At 41.9% G+C, this 18,859-nt stretch overlaps 1 protein-coding gene across 3 annotated transcripts in view; it reads right to left on the reverse strand.

The window, feature by feature from the left end:
• arhgef10 (Rho guanine nucleotide exchange factor (GEF) 10) overlaps window positions 1-18,859 on the reverse strand; it is a 143,986-nt gene that overhangs the window by 14,944 nt on the left and 110,183 nt on the right. For all 3 annotated transcript variants that reach the window (XM_017707802.2, XM_017707801.2, XM_037542203.1), the window contains 2 exons: window positions 13,071-13,213; window positions 8,134-8,308 (listed from right to left, as the gene is read on the reverse strand). In XM_017707802.2, the coding sequence (XP_017563291.1) occupies window positions 8,134-8,308; window positions 13,071-13,213 (318 nt within the window). The remainder of the gene's footprint in view (window positions 1-8,133; window positions 8,309-13,070; window positions 13,214-18,859) is intronic.

Consider the following 18,859-nt stretch of genomic DNA (forward strand, 5'->3'; position numbering starts at 1 on the left):
CCACTGTGTAGCATCCCCTCTTCTTTGAACAACAGTCTGTAAATGTCTGGGAAGTGAAGAGACCAATTGCTGGAGTTTTGGCAGAGGAATGTTGCCCCATTCCTATACATTCTGATGTAGGATTCTACAGTCCTGGGTCTTCTTTGCTTTACTGTTCAGCCTTGATGGTGCCTTTCCAGATGCGCAAGTTGCCCGTGCTATAGACACTAATGTGCACTGATAACAAGCTGGATGGTTTCTCTCCTCGAGTCCATGGGACACGGCATCCGTGGTTTCCAAAAAGAATTTCAGAATTTTTTTAAAACTGAGCTTTGGCCCAGAGAAGACGGTGGCGTCTCTGGATGATGTTGACATACGGCTTCTTCTCTGCATGACACAGCTTTAACTTGCATTTGTGGACTGGATGGGCAAACTGTGTTCACAGACAATCATTTCTGGAAGTACTCCTGAGCCCATGCAGTGATTTCCAGTACAGAATCATGCCTGTTTTCAAAGCCTGAGGGGCCGAAGATCATGAGCATCCGATATTGACTGTTGGCCTTGTCCCTTGCGTACAGGGATTTTGATGATATTCTGCACAGTAGATGGTGGGATATCCAAAGTCTTTGCAATTGTACGTTGAGGAACATTTTTCTAAAATTGTTCCACAATTTTTAGATGCATTTTTTCATCTAAACCTCTGCCCATCTTTGCTTCTGAGAGATTCTGCCTCTCAAAAATGCTATTTTAATATCCAGTCATCTCAGTTAGTTGCAAATTGCTCCTCTAGCTGTTTTTTTATCAGAACCACCTACTTTTCCTGTCTTTTGATGCCCTGTCCTAACTTTCTTGAGATGTGTTGCTGCCATCAAGTTCTAAATGAGCTAATGTTTTTCCTGAAATGGTAAAATGTCTTACTTTCAAAATCTGATATGTGTTCTTTGTTCTACTGTAAATAGAACATGTGTCTTTGAGATTTGCAAATCATTGCATTCTGTTTTTAATTTAAATTTATTTACATTTTACACAGCATCCCAACTTTTTTGGCATGTACATTTTTGGGGACTATTTTGTCTTTCAACATCCTGTATGACAAAATCTTCTTAAAAATATTGTAAAACAATGTCATGGGCATAAATAAATATATTTATAACCATTTAATGGAATAGCTTTTTGTGACGTAGCTTTGGGAGGCATCTAATGGATGTTCCCATATGTTAAAAAAAGATCACTTCTTTTTCGTTTACTATTACAAATTGAGCCCATTCTGAAAACATTGCCCATCATTTGTATTCTACTGGCTATAGGTGCTTGGACCCCGATGATCACCACTTGGGATGTAACAGGCAAGATTGCTCACAGAAATAAATGTGTTCCACATCAATTTCAGATGAAAACTAAATAGAAGTTGTCTCATGAAGTTGTCTGATGAAAGAAATTAGATGTAAAAATTAAACCAACAATGGCTCTTTTAACACTTCAATTTCATCTTAGTTATGATTGGCCCATAAAAATAAATAACATATTGGTGGGCTGGCTGAATAATGATCATGAACTGATGCTGTACTGTGTTCAGGAGACAAGTCAGATGCTCTCTCAGAGTTCTCTGCTTGCAGTAGATGCTAAGAAGCCAGAACTTTATGGTTGAAGACTGAAGTGGCCAGTTACACTAGTACTAGATACTCCTTGTAGTGTACGAAGTGCTCAGAAACGCTTTAGATAAACACAGTATGGAGAAGACAGTGAGGCTGCGAGCTGCCGTAATTACACACTGCGCGGTCATAATCACTTTATCAGCGCACTGTTCTCTCACACAATGTTCCTATCTTCATACAGCCCACGCAAATGATGAAGAATAAAGATGATCACAGAGGTGCAGATGAAGATGAAGATGATGAAGAGCTCTAATTGACACATGCTCTCAGCTGCTTTCTCCCCAATCAGTCGTCGCAGCCAGTTTAATCCTCAGACTGATGGCATTAATGAGAGCAGATGAGATTTATGCGGCTGGACAGATACGCAGAGGAGCAGAGAGAGAGAGAGAGAGAGAGAGAGAGAGAGAATGAGAGAGAGAGAGAGAGAGAGAGAGAGAGAGAGAGAGAGCGAGGGCAAGAGAAAGAGAGAGAGAGAGAGAGAGGGAGAGAGAGTGAGAGAAAGAGAATGAGGATGAGAGAGAATGAGAGAGAGAGAGAGAGAGAGAGAGAGAGAGAGAGAGAGAGAAAGAGAGAGAGAAAGAGAGAGAGAAAGAGAGAGAGAGAGAGAGAGAGAGAGAGAGAGAGAGAGATCAGGCTAATTTGCAGCAGGCTGATTTGCTCTCAGCCAAGATAACTTTAATGGCAGATTTAGAAATGATTTGAACGTCTCTGTCACCTCGAGCATCACTATTCAAACTCCATTACAGCCACCAAATAAGATTACTGTGTCTGAGCAAACAGCATTTTTCAGCTAACACTCAAAGCAACTGAAGTGAGAGAAGAAAAGCAGAACAAATGCAGAAGGAACAGAGCCAAAGTAAGAGATTTCGTTTTTTGTTTTTACTTTTTGGCCGCTGTCCTGGGCTGCGCTGTAGCCGCTGTCCTGGCTCAGTGTGAGCTGGGGGTGGTGCATCTGACAGTGCAGGGCAAGTCAACTCAGCCATCACACACACAGACGTCCCCACAGTTGGCTCAGCGCTGACACGCGCGCACACACACACACACACACACACACACCGCACAATCCCACTGTCGGTCACTCTCCACCATCACTGAGGATATCCAAACACAGCTGCAGAGCTACGCCACCCAACAAACGCAGGCCCACTACTTTTTGCTGTTTCCACAGTACTTGACACACTGAATAAGGACATTTTCACATTCAGCTCTTTTTAAATGAACTGAAAAGTTCTGTTAAAAGTGAATTTTACATTTTAAATACAAAAACTGCAAGTGTTCGATTATAAAACAACAGATTTATAAATTCAGTGCTATTTACCGACATTTGCTTGTTTATCTGGACCTTTGTAAGCAAGAAATTTGAAGTAATTGGATCTTCTCTCCTTTTAGTTGAACACCCCTGACCTAAAGATTAAGATTAAGAGACCCTTATTAGACCCACAACGGGGAAATTTTCACCTCCGCATTTAACCCATCTGTGAAGTGAAACACCACATACACACTAGTGAGCACACACACTAGGGGGCAGTGAGCACACTTGCCCAGAGCGGTGGGCAGCCCAAAGTCCTGTTCATTGTAAATCAAAATGTGATTGGTTGCTTCCACTGTCAGTTTCTGATACAAGGCCTTCAGTTCAGCTCCTGACTTTCTAAACAATGGGAGAGCTCACTCAGCTATATCTACCTAGATACCACAGCAAAAAAAAAAAATGCAAGTGAACAATTTTCCATCCAAGGTTCGGGGCTGGTTAACCTCTTAATCTGAGGCTAATTTTATATTATTTAGTAATTACAAGAACTTCAACGCAAACCGAGCTATTCTTACCTTATAGAAATTTGTAATAAAGCTTTGCAATAAGACCGCCAGTGGGTCCTGGGGTTAAAAAATATCAGGCTATATCACCACAAGCCCAGATCAGGTGGCACCCTTAGAAAACTTTCATCTTAAATGTCACAATCGTGACAGTCAATAGGCTACAAACTACTGTGTGTTACTGTCAGCATTTCTCACTGCCCTCCTGCTCAGATAGGTCCTCATCCTCCTCAGGTAGCTTTCATTCTAGTCTTCTAAGTACCGCCTTAGTACCGTTTTTTTGCAGCTCTTGCCAAGACTGTCCATCCTTGCATGATTCACATATGAAAATTACTACGTCTTTAATGCAAAAAAAGCTCTAGAACTGCCTTTTGTGTCAGCCAGTATAAGATTCACACTGTCACGCTGAATTTGATTTGCTAATCTGTGGGGGCTATTTAAGGGGGAATGGGAAATGAGAATGCGAAGCTAACTTCACCTTCATCAAATCTCTGTGAGACTCCATTACAATCAGCCAACCAGGGCTGCACCACATTAAGTGGGGCTGCACCACTTAACTCTTACAGTTTGTCTGAGTGAGTTTATACATTAGCTTGCGGTAACTGGCTGGTACCAGCCCACTGGGACCTCTCCCAACTCTCCCGATTACCCACTCTGCCACTGCTACGCAGTGCTGTAGTTTGCTTATTGGGATGAGGCCTTTCTTTCCTACCTGGTGGTAGTCAAACCACGTGAGTCATGTGAGAGATGAGAACGCACTGCTCATATTTTAACTACGAAGCTGCTCCTTGCACAGAAGATCTTGGTAGAAAAACTGCTTAATAAGCCACCCCCTTTAGCACAGACGTTCTGTAATCAGCACCTCTTTTATTAAACCTAGCCCAAAATCTTAACAGTGGTCTAAAGTCCTTTTGGTCTAAACACAAACTGAAGCCTATAATAAGCCCATAAAACACTGTACGTCAATAAGCTTTCATTAGCCACAATGTACAGGCTTAGACTCCTTAGAGACCGGTGCTGTGTTGAGTCTGCGGGTTCTAGTTCAGTCTGACTCACTGCATGCTGGGAAGGGAAGCTTTCAGTGGAACTCAAACAGGCTTGGATTTCGGGAACAGATTATGCAAACACAGATTACAGATTAATGTTCCAGCCCAAAATCCCAGTTCTGCTCTGATCTCGACTGCTTTATCGAACGAGCTGTAAACGCTATTTTTGGCTGATTTCTGTAGGAACCTTAGCTCTTCCACAATCATGCCTTTCTAAACACACACTGACGACTAGGGCACTGCATTGACTTTGAATTGATTCAAATGTGCAGATCTTTTCTGCATGAATAAAATACACCACATAAACACAATCACTGCCTAACGTAAGACACACTTGTGCTGACGTAACATATTTTATTCATCTGTAAACGAAGTTCACAACTGAATCATGTAAATCCAATGCACTGCTCTGTGCAGGGACAAGAGCAGGAAAAAGGATGTGAAGAGCAGAACTATCACCCGTTCATCAGACAACATGCACACCAACAACGCTGTAGTCATAGTGATTAGAAAACACCAGGATAACACCGGGTAAAGCCCAATCCTGTGATGTAATACACACACGGTCATGTGGAGACACATGAATGACCCAGATGATGACAACAAATCCCCTGGACGGCATCCAAACATCATCAAAATATCACACAGAGGTTCCTTTACAACTCTCGCTCTGAACGAGAGGCCAGTGCCTGTTTGCCTGTCGACCTTCGGCGGACTCACTTTCATTTCTTCCGTTTTTGAAGCCTTTTTTAACAGCTTTAAATTCATACAATCATTTTACTTGAAGGGGAATCTCACTGTTTTATGACACTAAGATTTCATCAAAGGCATCCAGATGGGTCTGATGTGAAATGGTTCACTGTAGAGAAACGTACAGAGTCAGATTTCTAGACACTGTCTAGAACACAAATATAGGCGTTTTATTTACGATCCAGAACAAACAATGAACCTACACGTCCTCGGAGTTTTTATACGTGAGGCTGAAGGAGGTAAAATAGTGGTCAATCTGAAAAAATAAGCTTTCTTTGGGGATTATTTTGCCTTACAGCGCTCTTTACATATCCCTCCATCATGAGTACATTAAAATAATTTGATTAAAACACGTTTTAGGGCAAAATGACACTACAAAACTACCGTGAAACTATGCGGCAGACATGCAGCGTATTCATAACCGTTTCATGTAATAACTTTCTTCAGATATCTGGTTTCTCTATCCACCACTATGAACCATTCTGACTGGGTTTCTCTACGTATTTTACACCAAACCACTATGAATGATTTTGATGACATGCTAAGCGTTTAATTATGCAGAAAAAAAAAATTCCCTTCACAAAATTCACAAGCAAAGCAGTACATGAACAGGAATATACTAGTCACTTCAGTGTTACTCATTCCTGTTCTGAATGTGCTTCCTCTGAAAGTGCAAGTCAATTAAAGCCAGCATCTTTTACACAGTGATAGAAAACATGGTAGCACAACAAAAGCTCTAAAGTATCGCCTACAAGCCGCTAGTTATCAGAGGGTTAATGAACTGTGGATGAATGGTTGCCTAAGACCCTTAACAAAACTCATGTGTGTCTTGCTGGAATACATTGTTCAGAGCGCTTTGGACAGTGTTGAGCAGTGTTTGGATCTGGGAAGCGTTAGTGGTCTATCATTTTAAGACTTTGGTGTCTCAGTCAGGAGAAAATGAGAGGTTTTCTGGGGCTCTGTTTGTCCACATGAAAGCCTTAAAGATGATTGCATAACTCAACCAATCACAAAGCACATACAACAAAGCGACAAAGCCTATGAGGTCACCTGACACAGGACAAAGCCCTTTATTATAGGTTACAGGGAGGGCCTTTGTTCATGAGGAACGCCTGAGTAGAGAAGGCTGCACTCTATGGAAAATGCTCTTCACAAGCCACACTGCTTGCGATGTGGATTCAATTGTTGACAGGTTTAATGGTGTCTATTTACGTGTTTGCTGAGGATGTGTATTTACCTGAGAGTGTAATGTTGACAGTTTTACAGGTTGGTTGAGCTTTATATTTGCCTGAGAGAGTGATCTTCTGTAGCGTAGGCCTATAAAAATGTCAATTAAGCTGTGTGTCTACTGCTTGGTGTGTATTGTAGAGGTGTAACGAAGCATATTCACCTGAGAGGGTGACCCTGAAAGAAGGAAGGGGAAGTTACAGGTATCTACCAGATAAGCTGTTATTTATGGGTATATATGTATTCAAAGTTATTGTAATGATGACCATCTGTAGGAGTACAGGCGATTATGCGACTGTAGCCTTCTCATTCAAATACAGCTTTTGAATGACTTTTAAAGCAATATCTTCAGCATCTTCATCAGCCTATTGTGGGTAGTACTTGAGGGAGACCTATAGGTAAATCAACAAGGAGCAAACTAACCAAAACAATAGCGAAGTGGAGCTCCAGTCCCCACAAGATCGTTCAATGTAGTAATAATCTATGTACTGTACAAATGCTGCACATATTATATATAAGATATATCCAGTAATTGGTTGGAACATGCAGCCACTGCTGCTCTCACTGATTGCTGGCAATGAAAACTGGAAACTGTATTCACTCCGTGGAAATCACACAATTTTCATAGCCAGGCTCATGTGAATCCCATGATCATATATATGATGACAATGTTATTGAATTACTGAAAGTAATAAATATGATCTGATGAAGCTTATTTTGTCCACTCACAGCTATAACATAATATACTGCTTATACTGAAAATCTCTTTCTTTTGGGTCGAATTTGAGCAAAAACAAAAACAAAAAAAATCTATCGCAGTTATTCATTTTAAACCTTTGACCACTAGTATTTATTTAATCTGTCAGTGATAGATGTTTAGAGCAGTCAACAAGTGTGTATATAGACTCACCGGACACTTTTTTTAGGTACAGCTGTTCAGTTGCTTGTTAACACAAATAGCTAATCAGCCAATCACACGGCTGCAACTCAATGCATTTAGGCATGTAGAGGTGGTCAAGACAACTTGCTGAAGTGCAGACCGAGCATCAGAATGGGGAAGAAAGGGGATTTAAGTGGCTTTGAACATGGCGTGGTTGTTGGTGCCAGACGGGCTGGTCTGAGTATTTCAGAAACTGCTGATCTACTGGGATTTTCACACACAGCCATCTCTAGGGTTTACAGAGAACGGTCCGAAAAAGAGGAAATATCCAGTGAGCGGTCAGTTGTGTGGACGAAAATGCCTTGTTGATGTGAGAGGTCAGAGGAGAATGGCCAGACTGGTTCCAGATGATAGAAAGACAACAGCAACTCAAATAACCAACCAGAAGCTCTGAGGAACGTTTCCAACACCTTGTTGAAAGTCTGCCACAAAGAATTCTAAAAGCAAAAGGGGGTCCAACCTTTTACTAGCAAGGTGTACCTAATAAAGTGTCTGGTGAGTGAGTGTGTGTGTGTGTGTGTGTGTGTGTATATATATATATATATATATATATATGTTTTAAGCAAGTGGTCTCTGGGGTATAAAGGGGGTATTTCAGGAGCAGGATTTCTCAATTAACTGGATAACTTGAGTCAAAAGTGAGGGATATCCAACATAAAGTTTTGCCACAGTGTTTAAGATCTGTTTACTGGTGTGCATTGCATGTGCTTTGAGATATATTTACCTGATAGGATGTTGTTGACAGGCGTGGCGATGTTGATGTCCTGCAGGTGCTCCAGGGTTTCGGTATGGAAGAGCCGGAGGGTGGAGCCGGAGCTGAAAGCGATCCAGATGCCCACCCCAGCAACCACCATCTGAGACACCACCATACCCTCTTCATGATGTGCCTCCACCTGGTGCTGCACAACACAAGAAGAGCAGACTATGTACACACATGGGAAACACGTAACTTGTAGCTTCACCTTGCTTGTGTGCAGTAAAGAGTCTGCAGCTCACAACCACCCTCAAGACCTGGCAGACCACCAAAACTGTCCCCATCAGATAAACATCTTATCTCATTGCTGAGAGAGAGGGGAAATCATTAGTACTTAGTGTTGTTACATATGTTATTCATGTGTAACTACATAGTAATTAGAGACTCTAAAGTGGGTCCTTCCAGGAAAGGAAGGTCTCTGACTTTTGCACAGTACTGAAGGTGCTTAAACCTCCACATCAAACACATTTATTCAAGCGCACGCGATACCGTATCACATTTCCCATGTTCACTCCACCCTTTTGTCCAGATTCCTTTGTTTACCCAGCCAAGCACTTACACACCTGCTTCAATTCATCAACCAGCATTCAACACCAGACTCCCGATTAGCTCAGCCAAGGGCTTCAGTGTGTGGTTAAACTGTAACTCTTGAGAAACAGTTTAGGGGAAATCGCATCTCTTTTCTACAGCAGGCTGGTTTTCTGCTTCGCTGTGAAGCTGGAACAGATCAGGCCTGTGTGTCTGATCTCGTCAGCAGCTGAATGAGGTAACCCAAAGAGCTCGGACAGAGAAAAGCAAGGCTACAAACAAAGTCCAATTAGTCAGAGACAGAGACTCAGATGGACACAGGAGAGAGCGAATTAGAGACACTATCACCTGAAATGCTGTCTCGAACAGTTAAAGTGATCTTCAGCTGTTGGGAAATGTATGAATGTATGAATAAAGCACTTAACAGCCCCCAATTCCGCAGGCGGGCTGTAAGCCAGTGTAAGCCAGCGCTCATCGCTTTTCCACAGCCGCTTCTAGGCTGCAGTGAGTCTCGCGCAGGGAAAAAGTATGACGCTTGCTTGATTCATTTCCACATGAATAAAACATATTTGAAGGCTTAATCTTTCAGTATACTTACTTTCTGCAACAACTGTGCTGATGTAATATGTTTTATTCACGTGGAAATTACAGTACTGTGCTAAGCCCTTTATTTATTTCATTTTCAGTCAAAAGGAGACACTACTGGGTTTAAACTAAGTCGAATAGCTAATGATAGAACTAGAAAAAAAACTAACAAAAAAAAAACCAATGCGTTGTTTCATTTTAGGGAGCAATGAGCAAACAGAGAGCTCTAATACATGAAGAAAAAAAAATCAAAGTTTCTGGCTCCACCTTCAAAGAACTTCATGAAGGCATGTCCTCTCACGGTTCACAAGAAACTTGATAGGACATGCCTTCGTAGACGGCGTCCTTAGAATCAGAAAGACGCAGCCCTTGAATTGGGACACAGCCACAGTTTGTCAAAGAAATCTGCAGGGATATTTTTCCACACCTCCAAAGGTGAGTCTTAGTGGTTGGTTACATTTTCTGTTTCTGACCATCTAAGTAATCCCAAACCACATTCAGTGATGTTGAGGGCTGGACTCTGGGGGTGGTCAGTTGATTGTCTAGCAGCTTCTCTGTTTAATTTGTTCTTTTTTTGCCTATTTTCTTTTCTCAGGGAGCGCATCTTGACAGCTGCATGTCCTTTCAGACTCACAACACTGGAGAGGGGCCCGACTGCAGAGCCACAGATTTACCCCCACGGTTTCACTCCAGCGGAACGCATGGGCTGGGCAGCCAACTGTGCCATGTAAACATTGTCCTTATAGGCTTATTGAGCATTATGAGCGTTCCCATTCGTGTTTTGTAACGTCTCTGAGGGAAACAGCGACTGTTTGTGCTAGTTGTATGTGTCACCATTCAGGAAGAGATCTCCAACATACGATTCAACCACTGATAACCTGTTAAACCACAAACCAAAACATTAGAAAACCATGAGAACCCAAAAGAAAGCTTCCTAGCAGGGATACATTAAAAATAATAAAAATAGCTTGTTTTAGACTAAAGCTTATATTATGCTCAGTTTAAGCTGCTTGAGGTCAAGACTTATTCCTGTACATGTAATGTAGGTGTACACATAAATCCCCTGTATTATGAGTAAGTTGATTGAGCTATATGTGCACATAACCCATTAGCTTACCCAGACCTTATAAGCTGTAGTTTGTGTAACATTGACCCTGTGAATCTCTTCATGTGTTCAAACCAAAGTTTGATTCTGCCTAAAGCTTAACATTTTATGTTTGCCCAATGCAGATTTATCACAAATTTACTGGAAACCCACATAAAACGACCGAAATGTCAATAAGTCTTCCCATTCATTATGCGATCCCCTCAGAAATATCTACCGAAAAATGAATGACTTGTCATTTCTGGCTGTTGAAGGGTGGCACAGTACTGTATGTGCAGTGTGTGTCTGTGGGAATATTCTGTGCTAACAGCTCAAGCACCAGCCCTGGCCTTCACCAAGCCAAAACAGGTCTGGAGGTGTGGATACAACTAATGGTGCAATCATGATTACTTTCTGCTGACTCATCACCGAATAAACAGATAACAGGCTGCTCTGTACGGTATTACAGATCACTGCAGGAGCAGCTCCGTCTCCGTGGACTGTGTAGAAATGTGAGGAGTGCAGTGACGAGGCTGAAGGCTGTAAGTGAGCATGCACAACTGTCAGCATCTACTGTGAGAGGAGCAGGTGGGACAGTAAGGAGCTTAGTGACCAGAGCAGGATTGTGTGTGTGTGATTGTGTGTGTGTGTGTGTGTGTGTGAGTGAGAGAGAGAGAGAAGGATTTACTATTCTGACACCTATGCTGGTGTCTTAAAAAGAAAGAGAGCGAGAGAACGAGAGAGGGAGAGAGAGTGAGAGAGAGAGTGAGAGAGTGAGAATGTGAGAAAGAGAGAGAGATAGAGAGAGAGAGAATGAGAGAGTGTGAGATAGAGAGAGTGTGAGAGAGAGTGAGATAGAGAGAGAGTGAGAGAGTGTGAGAGTGAGAGAGAGTGAGAGAGAGTGTAAGAGAGTGAGAGAGAGTGTAAGAGAGTGAGAGAGAGTGTAAGAGAGTGAGAGAGAGTGATAGAGACAGAGAGAGTGAGTGAGAGAGTGAGAGGGTGAGAGAGAGTGAGAGAGAGACAGAGAGAAAGATAGAGAGACAGAGAGAGAGAGAGAGAGAGAGAGAGAGAGAGAAAGAATGAGAGAGAGAGAGAGAGAGAGAGAGAGAGAGAGAGAGAGAATGAGAGAGAGAATGAGAGAGAGAGAGAGAGAGAGAGAGAGAATGAGAGAGAGAGAGAGAGAGAGAGAGAGAGAGAGAGAGAGAGAGAGAGAGAGAGAGAGAGAGAGGTGAGAAAGTATCCTGTTCTAGTTAAACAGGACAGTAAAACAACAGTAACTGCAGAAGTCTAAGGGTTAAACACAGTGAACACATCCCTGTTACAGACACACTCGGCACACAGCGAAATAAACCACTGAGCTGAATCTCGTTCACCGATGAGAGCTGGATGTTTTAAAATGTTCCCGTTTCTTTAGTAAACGTACCCGAACGCAGAGCGAAGTGCTCTGGGGAGTATTTAGCTCTGTGAATGCTGGAGCTGCCTGGCTGCTCTGGTGCTGCGTGGGACAGCGGAGCAGGAGAAGTGTGAACTCGCGCTGCACACACACCCACCTCTCTCCTGCTGTCTAAAATAACCTCCACACAGCGGCCTGCTGTGAGGAGGAGGAGAGCAAACACGCTGCTCAAATTCCAGCCCTATTAAACCAGGACAGTATAAAACCAGCACCAACCCAAACTATTAAGCATCGTTCTTCAAACCAGCTGAAACAGATTAAAACGTATGAACAGATGTGTTGCTGCTGGCTTAAAGCCGTAGCTCAGCAAAAAGCTCATTTACACAATTCCCCCCTTAGTCGATTAGCCAAGAAATGTTTGGTGCCTGAAGTTTGCTTTTTCAGTTCTGTACTGGGGCTAAAGAGGCTGGAACAGCTAACAAGGAATGGATGCTTAAAGAGATGTGGAGGGTAGGGGTGGTTAGAGGCGCTGCAGCATCTCCAGACTGCAGGATTGCTTAACTCCATCTACTAAAACATAATAATTAGAGCCTCTACTTCACCTTAAGGTGGTTTGCATTTGTATTTATACATTTTTATGGGTGGGAAGTAACAAAGTATATGTACTTTGGGTAAAACTTTACTGTAGGGTGCTGTTCATAAGGCTACATGACACTTACACTGGAACAAGGTTGTCATGACAACTGACATACCCCTACATAACTGTTTATGAATGTATATCACAACAGGCGTCATCCGCTATAAATACCAGTTTTCATCGGTCAGCTAAAGTAGCCTTTATGACAGATGACGCCTGTTGGAATAAGTATTTATAAACAGCTACGGAGGGTTATAAGTGAGTCAAACTGCTTCCCTGACCAGCTGCTACATGCTTTGGGCGCAGGATAGTGGTTATTTTTAACCAAATAAAAAACAATTAAATGTAATAATTTCTCATGTTTTGAATTTGTTTTTTCCCCCAGGTATTATATCTCCCTCTCGGTGTTCGTTTGTTGAATCTTTGCGTTTAGCTCAACTTTGGCTTAAGACTAAGGTTAGCTTCATTAGCCCCTTAGCTCCAGTACAAAACTAAAGAAGCAAACTCCAGACACAAAACGTTTTGGCTGACAAAAAAAAAAAAGTCAATTTATTTTTCACCAAACTATCGATTCACCAATCCGGTCACAAGTTCCCTCACAGACCTACGCTGCAGTAGTTGTGCCTCTGCCATGGTTTCTAACTGGAGCATGAACAAGCAGGTGGTGGGTGTCCATTTACCTCCACAGTGTGCGTGCGGGTGTTGATGATGAAGACCTGCCCTCCAGACGATGCCCACACATGCTCCCCAACGGCCAGCAGAGCCTTTACCGGCAGCACCCCGAGCTTCAGCAGCCGCATGCTGGATGAGTCCCATAGGCCGTCTACAGGAGAAGAGGAGGAGAAACATCTGTTGGTTTTGCTTGGAAACATGAAAGTGCCAAAGGTAAGAGCAAAACCATGTAGGGCGGAGTTTGACTCGATCTCACACAGACCTGTATTTAAAGAACTAGGGGACAGAAAACTGTAAGTGGGAGGGCATTAGTTTACAGTTTACAACAACAACCACAACCACAACAACAAAAACTGCTCCTTTGGCATAAAAAAAATTTCCATTTATGGAAAAAATCATTTCTATCTCAAAGGGCCCTTTTCCTACATTTGCCTTCATCCACTTATAACATTTGTGTGGTTTTATGCATCAAAACCAGTCTAAATGAATGTTTCCATGACTCTCTTTATCCTTTAGGCTAGTTTTGTTATTGTGCCTTATGTAAATGAACTCAGTTCTGATTGGCTGCCCTGTATCGCCCCAATCCAGGATGAAACACTGCTTATAACTTCAATATGAGTGGGCAGGACTAAACTACCACAGGACGAAGAATGACGAGTTCGCCACCCCTAGATAGAAGCTACGCTACAAGCTACAAAAAGCTCTCTTATATTACAGAACCTTACAGCATCTCCACATACTTTGCATAAATTCATTCAAAAATCAATTATGTAAATAAGAAGACACTACACACAGTGGCATCAATCAAATCATACCGAACCCTATCAAGACCGAATAAGAAGCTATAAAATAAACTCATTAGCATCTATTAGCTTAGATATTAGACTCGATACGCACTAAGCAGTTATTAAAAATGGAAAAGAAAAAAAAAACAAAAGGAGGAAGTGGAGGTTACTGATGACAGAAATGCAACCATAGAGAGCAGAGCTACATTAGTCATGTCCCCCATCCATCAGCCCACTGAGTTCACCCACACTGTGTGTGTAGGCATGGTAAAAGCACTGTCCACAAAAGCTTCGCCTACATTATTACAGAAATGTGAATGATAACGATGAGAATCACCTGTAGCCAAAGTCAGATAGGAGTTAAGAGCATGGGGGTGGCAGGGGTTAGGGGGGATGAACAACACATCCTGCAGAAAGTGAATGACTTCATTCTATTTTCTATTCTATTATGTAGAGAGAGAGAAGGTGCTATTGAGTGTGTTCTTCAACACACACAGGCTGCTATTGTGGAGAGAGCAGCACAGTGAACACAACTAAACTCAAACACAAAACTGCCTTCACCTCCCAGCGAGGAGAAACACTGGAGGTGTGTGTGTGAGTGTGTGTAATGGCCTGCTGTGTGTAGTCCAGTCTCACACACTGGAGGAGGCAAATTAAATTATAGGAACTGTCGGAACAAAACCTGGTATCTCCAAAATAATAACTTTTCAGGAGAAGGAAAAAACCTTCTTTACTTTTAATGCAAGTCAATGGAACCAGACTTTTTTCCCAAGTAACATGTAGCCATTTCTTTTGGTCCATTCTTCATGAGGCATTCAAAATTACATGAAAAACTGACAAAAATGGAGATTTGAGGTGTATAAAGTGCCTGTAGAAGCAACATCAGCACAAAAATTGTGTTGGTTGCTTCCTAAAATAGGTTTCCATGGCTGAGCATCTGCACACAAGCCCAAGATCACTATGCGCAATGCCAAGTGTCGGCTGGAGTGGTATAAAGCACACTGCCACTGGACCCTAGACCAGCAGAAACCAGGTTTTCAGTGAGGAATCATGCTTCATTACCTAGCAGCCTCATGCCATATCTGGAATTTGGCAGATGCCAGGAGAATGCTACCTACTGGACTGCCAAGTGCCAACAGTAAAGTTTGGTGGAGGAGGGATAATAATCTGGGGCTGTTCTTCAGGGTCTCGGCCCCTTAGTTCTAGTGAAGGGGAATGTTAACGTTACAGTACACAAAGACACTTATAATGCTGCTGTTGGAAGAAAACCTTCTCTTCAGCTGAAAAAATCTCCAAAATAGTAACTTTACAGGAGAAGGAAAAAACATACTTTACTTTCAATGTAAGTCAATGGAACCAGAATTTTTCCCATGTGATTTTGAGTAATTTCTTTTAGGCCATTCATCATAACATTTATAAACAATGTGAAGAGTAACAGACACTTTCAAATTATGTCAAAAACTGAAAAAATGCCAAAAATGGAGATACAAGGCTTTTTTCCGACAGCAACGATATGCTTCCTTATTAATGGCCATGGTTTTGGAATAGGATGTCCCAGAAGCTCATACAGGTGGGACCATTGTCAGGTGTCCCCTGTTTTATAAATATTTGTTTAATTTTCAAATATTACATCTTTTTGATGGGCATTTGGGTGTTGAATCTCTGCATGTAGTGACATGATACAATCGATTACTGTGGCACATTTCAATAATCTGATTCATCGCCACTCTCCTGCTTCATCCAGCACAAGAGAGCAGGGTGTGTCCCAATGGTTTAATGTTAGATCACATGACAGCATGTTATGACATGCTGATGCAAATTAGCCAAAATTTGAAATGAAAAAGCAAATCATTTGAGCGGTGACGCTGTGCATGTTAAGTACGCAGCCTTAAACATATTCCTTTGTCCCTGCAATACGCATTTCAGCAACATAAAGATGCTTCTATCTATCCACTCATCTTCATTCCTCAGGTACCTTCAACCCAGTCTTCATTCAGTGTGTGCACTCCGGCCTCGCTGCTTACATAACATGAGCTCCCACGCATACACAAACTCAAACTCCAGAATAGCAGTCACTGATGGATTTCCTCTCTCCCTCTGCCTCAGACAATCCAAGCAAGTTCTGCAGAGAATTAAAAAGTTTGGTCTGATGACTCAATACAGTCAGGAAAAAAGGCCTGAGCAGCCACACAGTTGGCCAGTACGTCAGCACTCTGCAGGATTTCCCAGGCAAACTCTCAGCACATTAAAAACGGATTAAAAATCCCCTTTGCTGCTTTTCCAGTAACTTAACAGTGCTGTAAAGTGCTTTTTCAGGACGTCGGGAGACGAGCACGCCGGCCTGCGGTCCGGTCACAAACTCTCTCGTAATCCTCATAAAATGTGTTTTCACTTTTCACTTTCAAATTCCCTCTGAAGCGGCTGCTTGTGCTCAAATAACTCCAGCAAATCTGGATACTTAAGCCTGAGCTCAGGTTTTATTAGCGCACTTACACTTCACCAAGTCACAAGCTTTTTGGCAAGCAGCCAGCGCCAATAAACCCTAGATGGCATTGTGTTAAAACCCATTCACTTGACCCTATTAAGGAGAAAAACACCTAATAATTGTACCTTCAGGATCTATAATCCAGTCGCCAACGAGACAAACGGAATATTCCGGAGCGTTCCAGAAGGCGAAGAATTATGGAAAGAGTGAGTGAGAGGGGAAAGGAAAACATTCTGTCACTGTCAGCTGTCCTCCAGGACTGCGAGAACTAAAACCCCCTCGAAAAAAGTTGTCTCCAGGCCGCTCTGGGATCTGTTTTTGTAACTTAGGTCACCAGAAACAGCGGAGCAAACTGATCCAACTCGCATTCTTTAGATCATTACAGGCAGTCAGTCATCCAGGAGTGGATGAGTACTGTTTAGAGTGCAGAAATATGAGGCAGGGCTGCAACCAATAATCTAATAACTGACGATATAAACTCAAGCAAAGACAAGTTTTGTATTTGAAACATGAAAATGTGATCACCAAAGGATCCCACAGGGCCTTCCAGGCCTTCCAGGGCAGTGACATTACAGTTGAGTAAAAATGAGTGAGTATGCTTTCAGTATTTTCATGTACTTACTCGAGATATACTGAATAAAATTATACTTCATTATATTTGGTTTACACTGACAATTATAAGGGGAATTATACTGACAATTTAAGGGGAATTAGCTCAAATGGTAGAGTGCTTGCTTAGCAGGCAAGAAGCAGCGGTATCGATGCCCGCATTCTCCAGCGTGGCCTCTTCCATGCACTTAGCGTTTGGGCAGTCGTGGGCTGGAGGTTAGGGAACCAGCCTTGTGACCGGAAGGTTGCCAGTTCCATCCTCTGAGCTGACAGCACATGACTGAGGTGCCCTTGAGCAAGACACCTAACCCCCAATTGCTCCCCGGGTGCTGCGGATAGGTTACTATGGGGTTGGGATAGTGTAGTGGTTAACACCTCAGCCATCTACACTGTAGACTGGGGTTCAATCCCCACCTGGGCAAACACCCTACACTATACCAATAAGAGTCCTTGGGCAAGACTCCTAACACCACCTTCGCCTACTTGTGTAAAATGATCAAACTGTAAGTCGCTCTGGATAAGACCGTCAGCCAAATGCCATAAATGTAAATGTAAATGTTACCAACTGCTCCGGGCAAGTGTGCTCATTGCCCCCTAGTGTGTGTCTTCACTAGTGTGTATGTGGTCTATCACTGCACGGATGGGTTAGATTACGGAGGTGAAATTTCCCCATTGTGGACTAATAAGGGTCTCTTAATCTAATTAATCTATAAAATGGATAGTTCTAGTCCTGAAATCTGATTGGCTAAGCTGTGTTCAAACCAATTATAAAATCCACGATATACACACACCTCTGACCGCTTCACAACAATATAAAAGTCTATTCAGCCTATACTTGTACTTAATCTTTTGATCGAGATGTACTTAAGAATAATAAGGTATTCTTGCCTTATATTTAAAGTTTAAGTGTACTTGGCTTGTAGATGGAATATCTTTGGGGTGGAATAGCTTTTACATACACACAAAAACAGAGAAAACGGGCTGGTGTTATTGACGATTCTTCCAAAGTTCAGCTTGTTGTTTTGTTTTGAACTGGAATATTGATTTATGTTCTCATATTTTGGTATCAAATAAAATATTCACCTGAAAATTTAGAATGAAAAAACAAAACAAATACGTTATTAATCCTGGGTGTATATAATGATTTTTTACACAGTAATTAACTTCAAGTCTACTTAAAGTACAGTTAAAATAAATACAAAAATATATAAAAATAAATACTAACATAAAAATAATAAATATAAAAATAATACCCTAAATAAGAATAGGACCCTAGAAGTATAATTTAAAGTGCAAAAACAATATAAGTAGTAAGCTATAAGTACTAAGTATAAGTTCATTTTAAGAAAACTTACAAGTATATTTGTAGTTTAAAAACTATTACACTAGTTGTTTACTGAGAATCTACTTAAAAGTGCACATTCATAAACTAGAAAATGTGATAGAATTTTTGTAGTGGTGGAGAAACGGAGCTACCATGACCACTCCCCCACACATACACGTGAAGGCCACTCCTCTCCCTGATCAGGGACAGCTGAGGAGGAGCAGAACCTAAAAATATATTTTAATTAACTAAAAATTGGGTCAACTGAGTCCCAAGAGGTACTGAAATAATACATGTACATGTATACTACAAGTACAGTGATTAGTATACTTACTACATAAAGTATACTTGGGAAATATGCTTGAACTTAACTTAAGTTCACCTGATAAAATGAGTCAGGACTGTGTCAGGACTAGCAGTGAGTTTCTGTCCAGAGAGAACAGTTTTATTGTTGTTGACCAAAAGCCCTTGGTGCTGTACCAAAAACTGGCCTGGGGATTTAACAGAACTGAAAGTGTCTGGATTCGTGACAGAGTCAGTCTGCCTTTGTCTTTTATCATCTTTCAATGCCTCGCACTTGCTCCCCCTGTCCCT

This window comes from Pygocentrus nattereri, chromosome 10 (genome assembly GCF_015220715.1).
Source record: "Pygocentrus nattereri isolate fPygNat1 chromosome 10, fPygNat1.pri, whole genome shotgun sequence".
Lineage (NCBI taxonomy): Eukaryota > Metazoa > Chordata > Actinopteri > Characiformes > Serrasalmidae > Pygocentrus > Pygocentrus nattereri.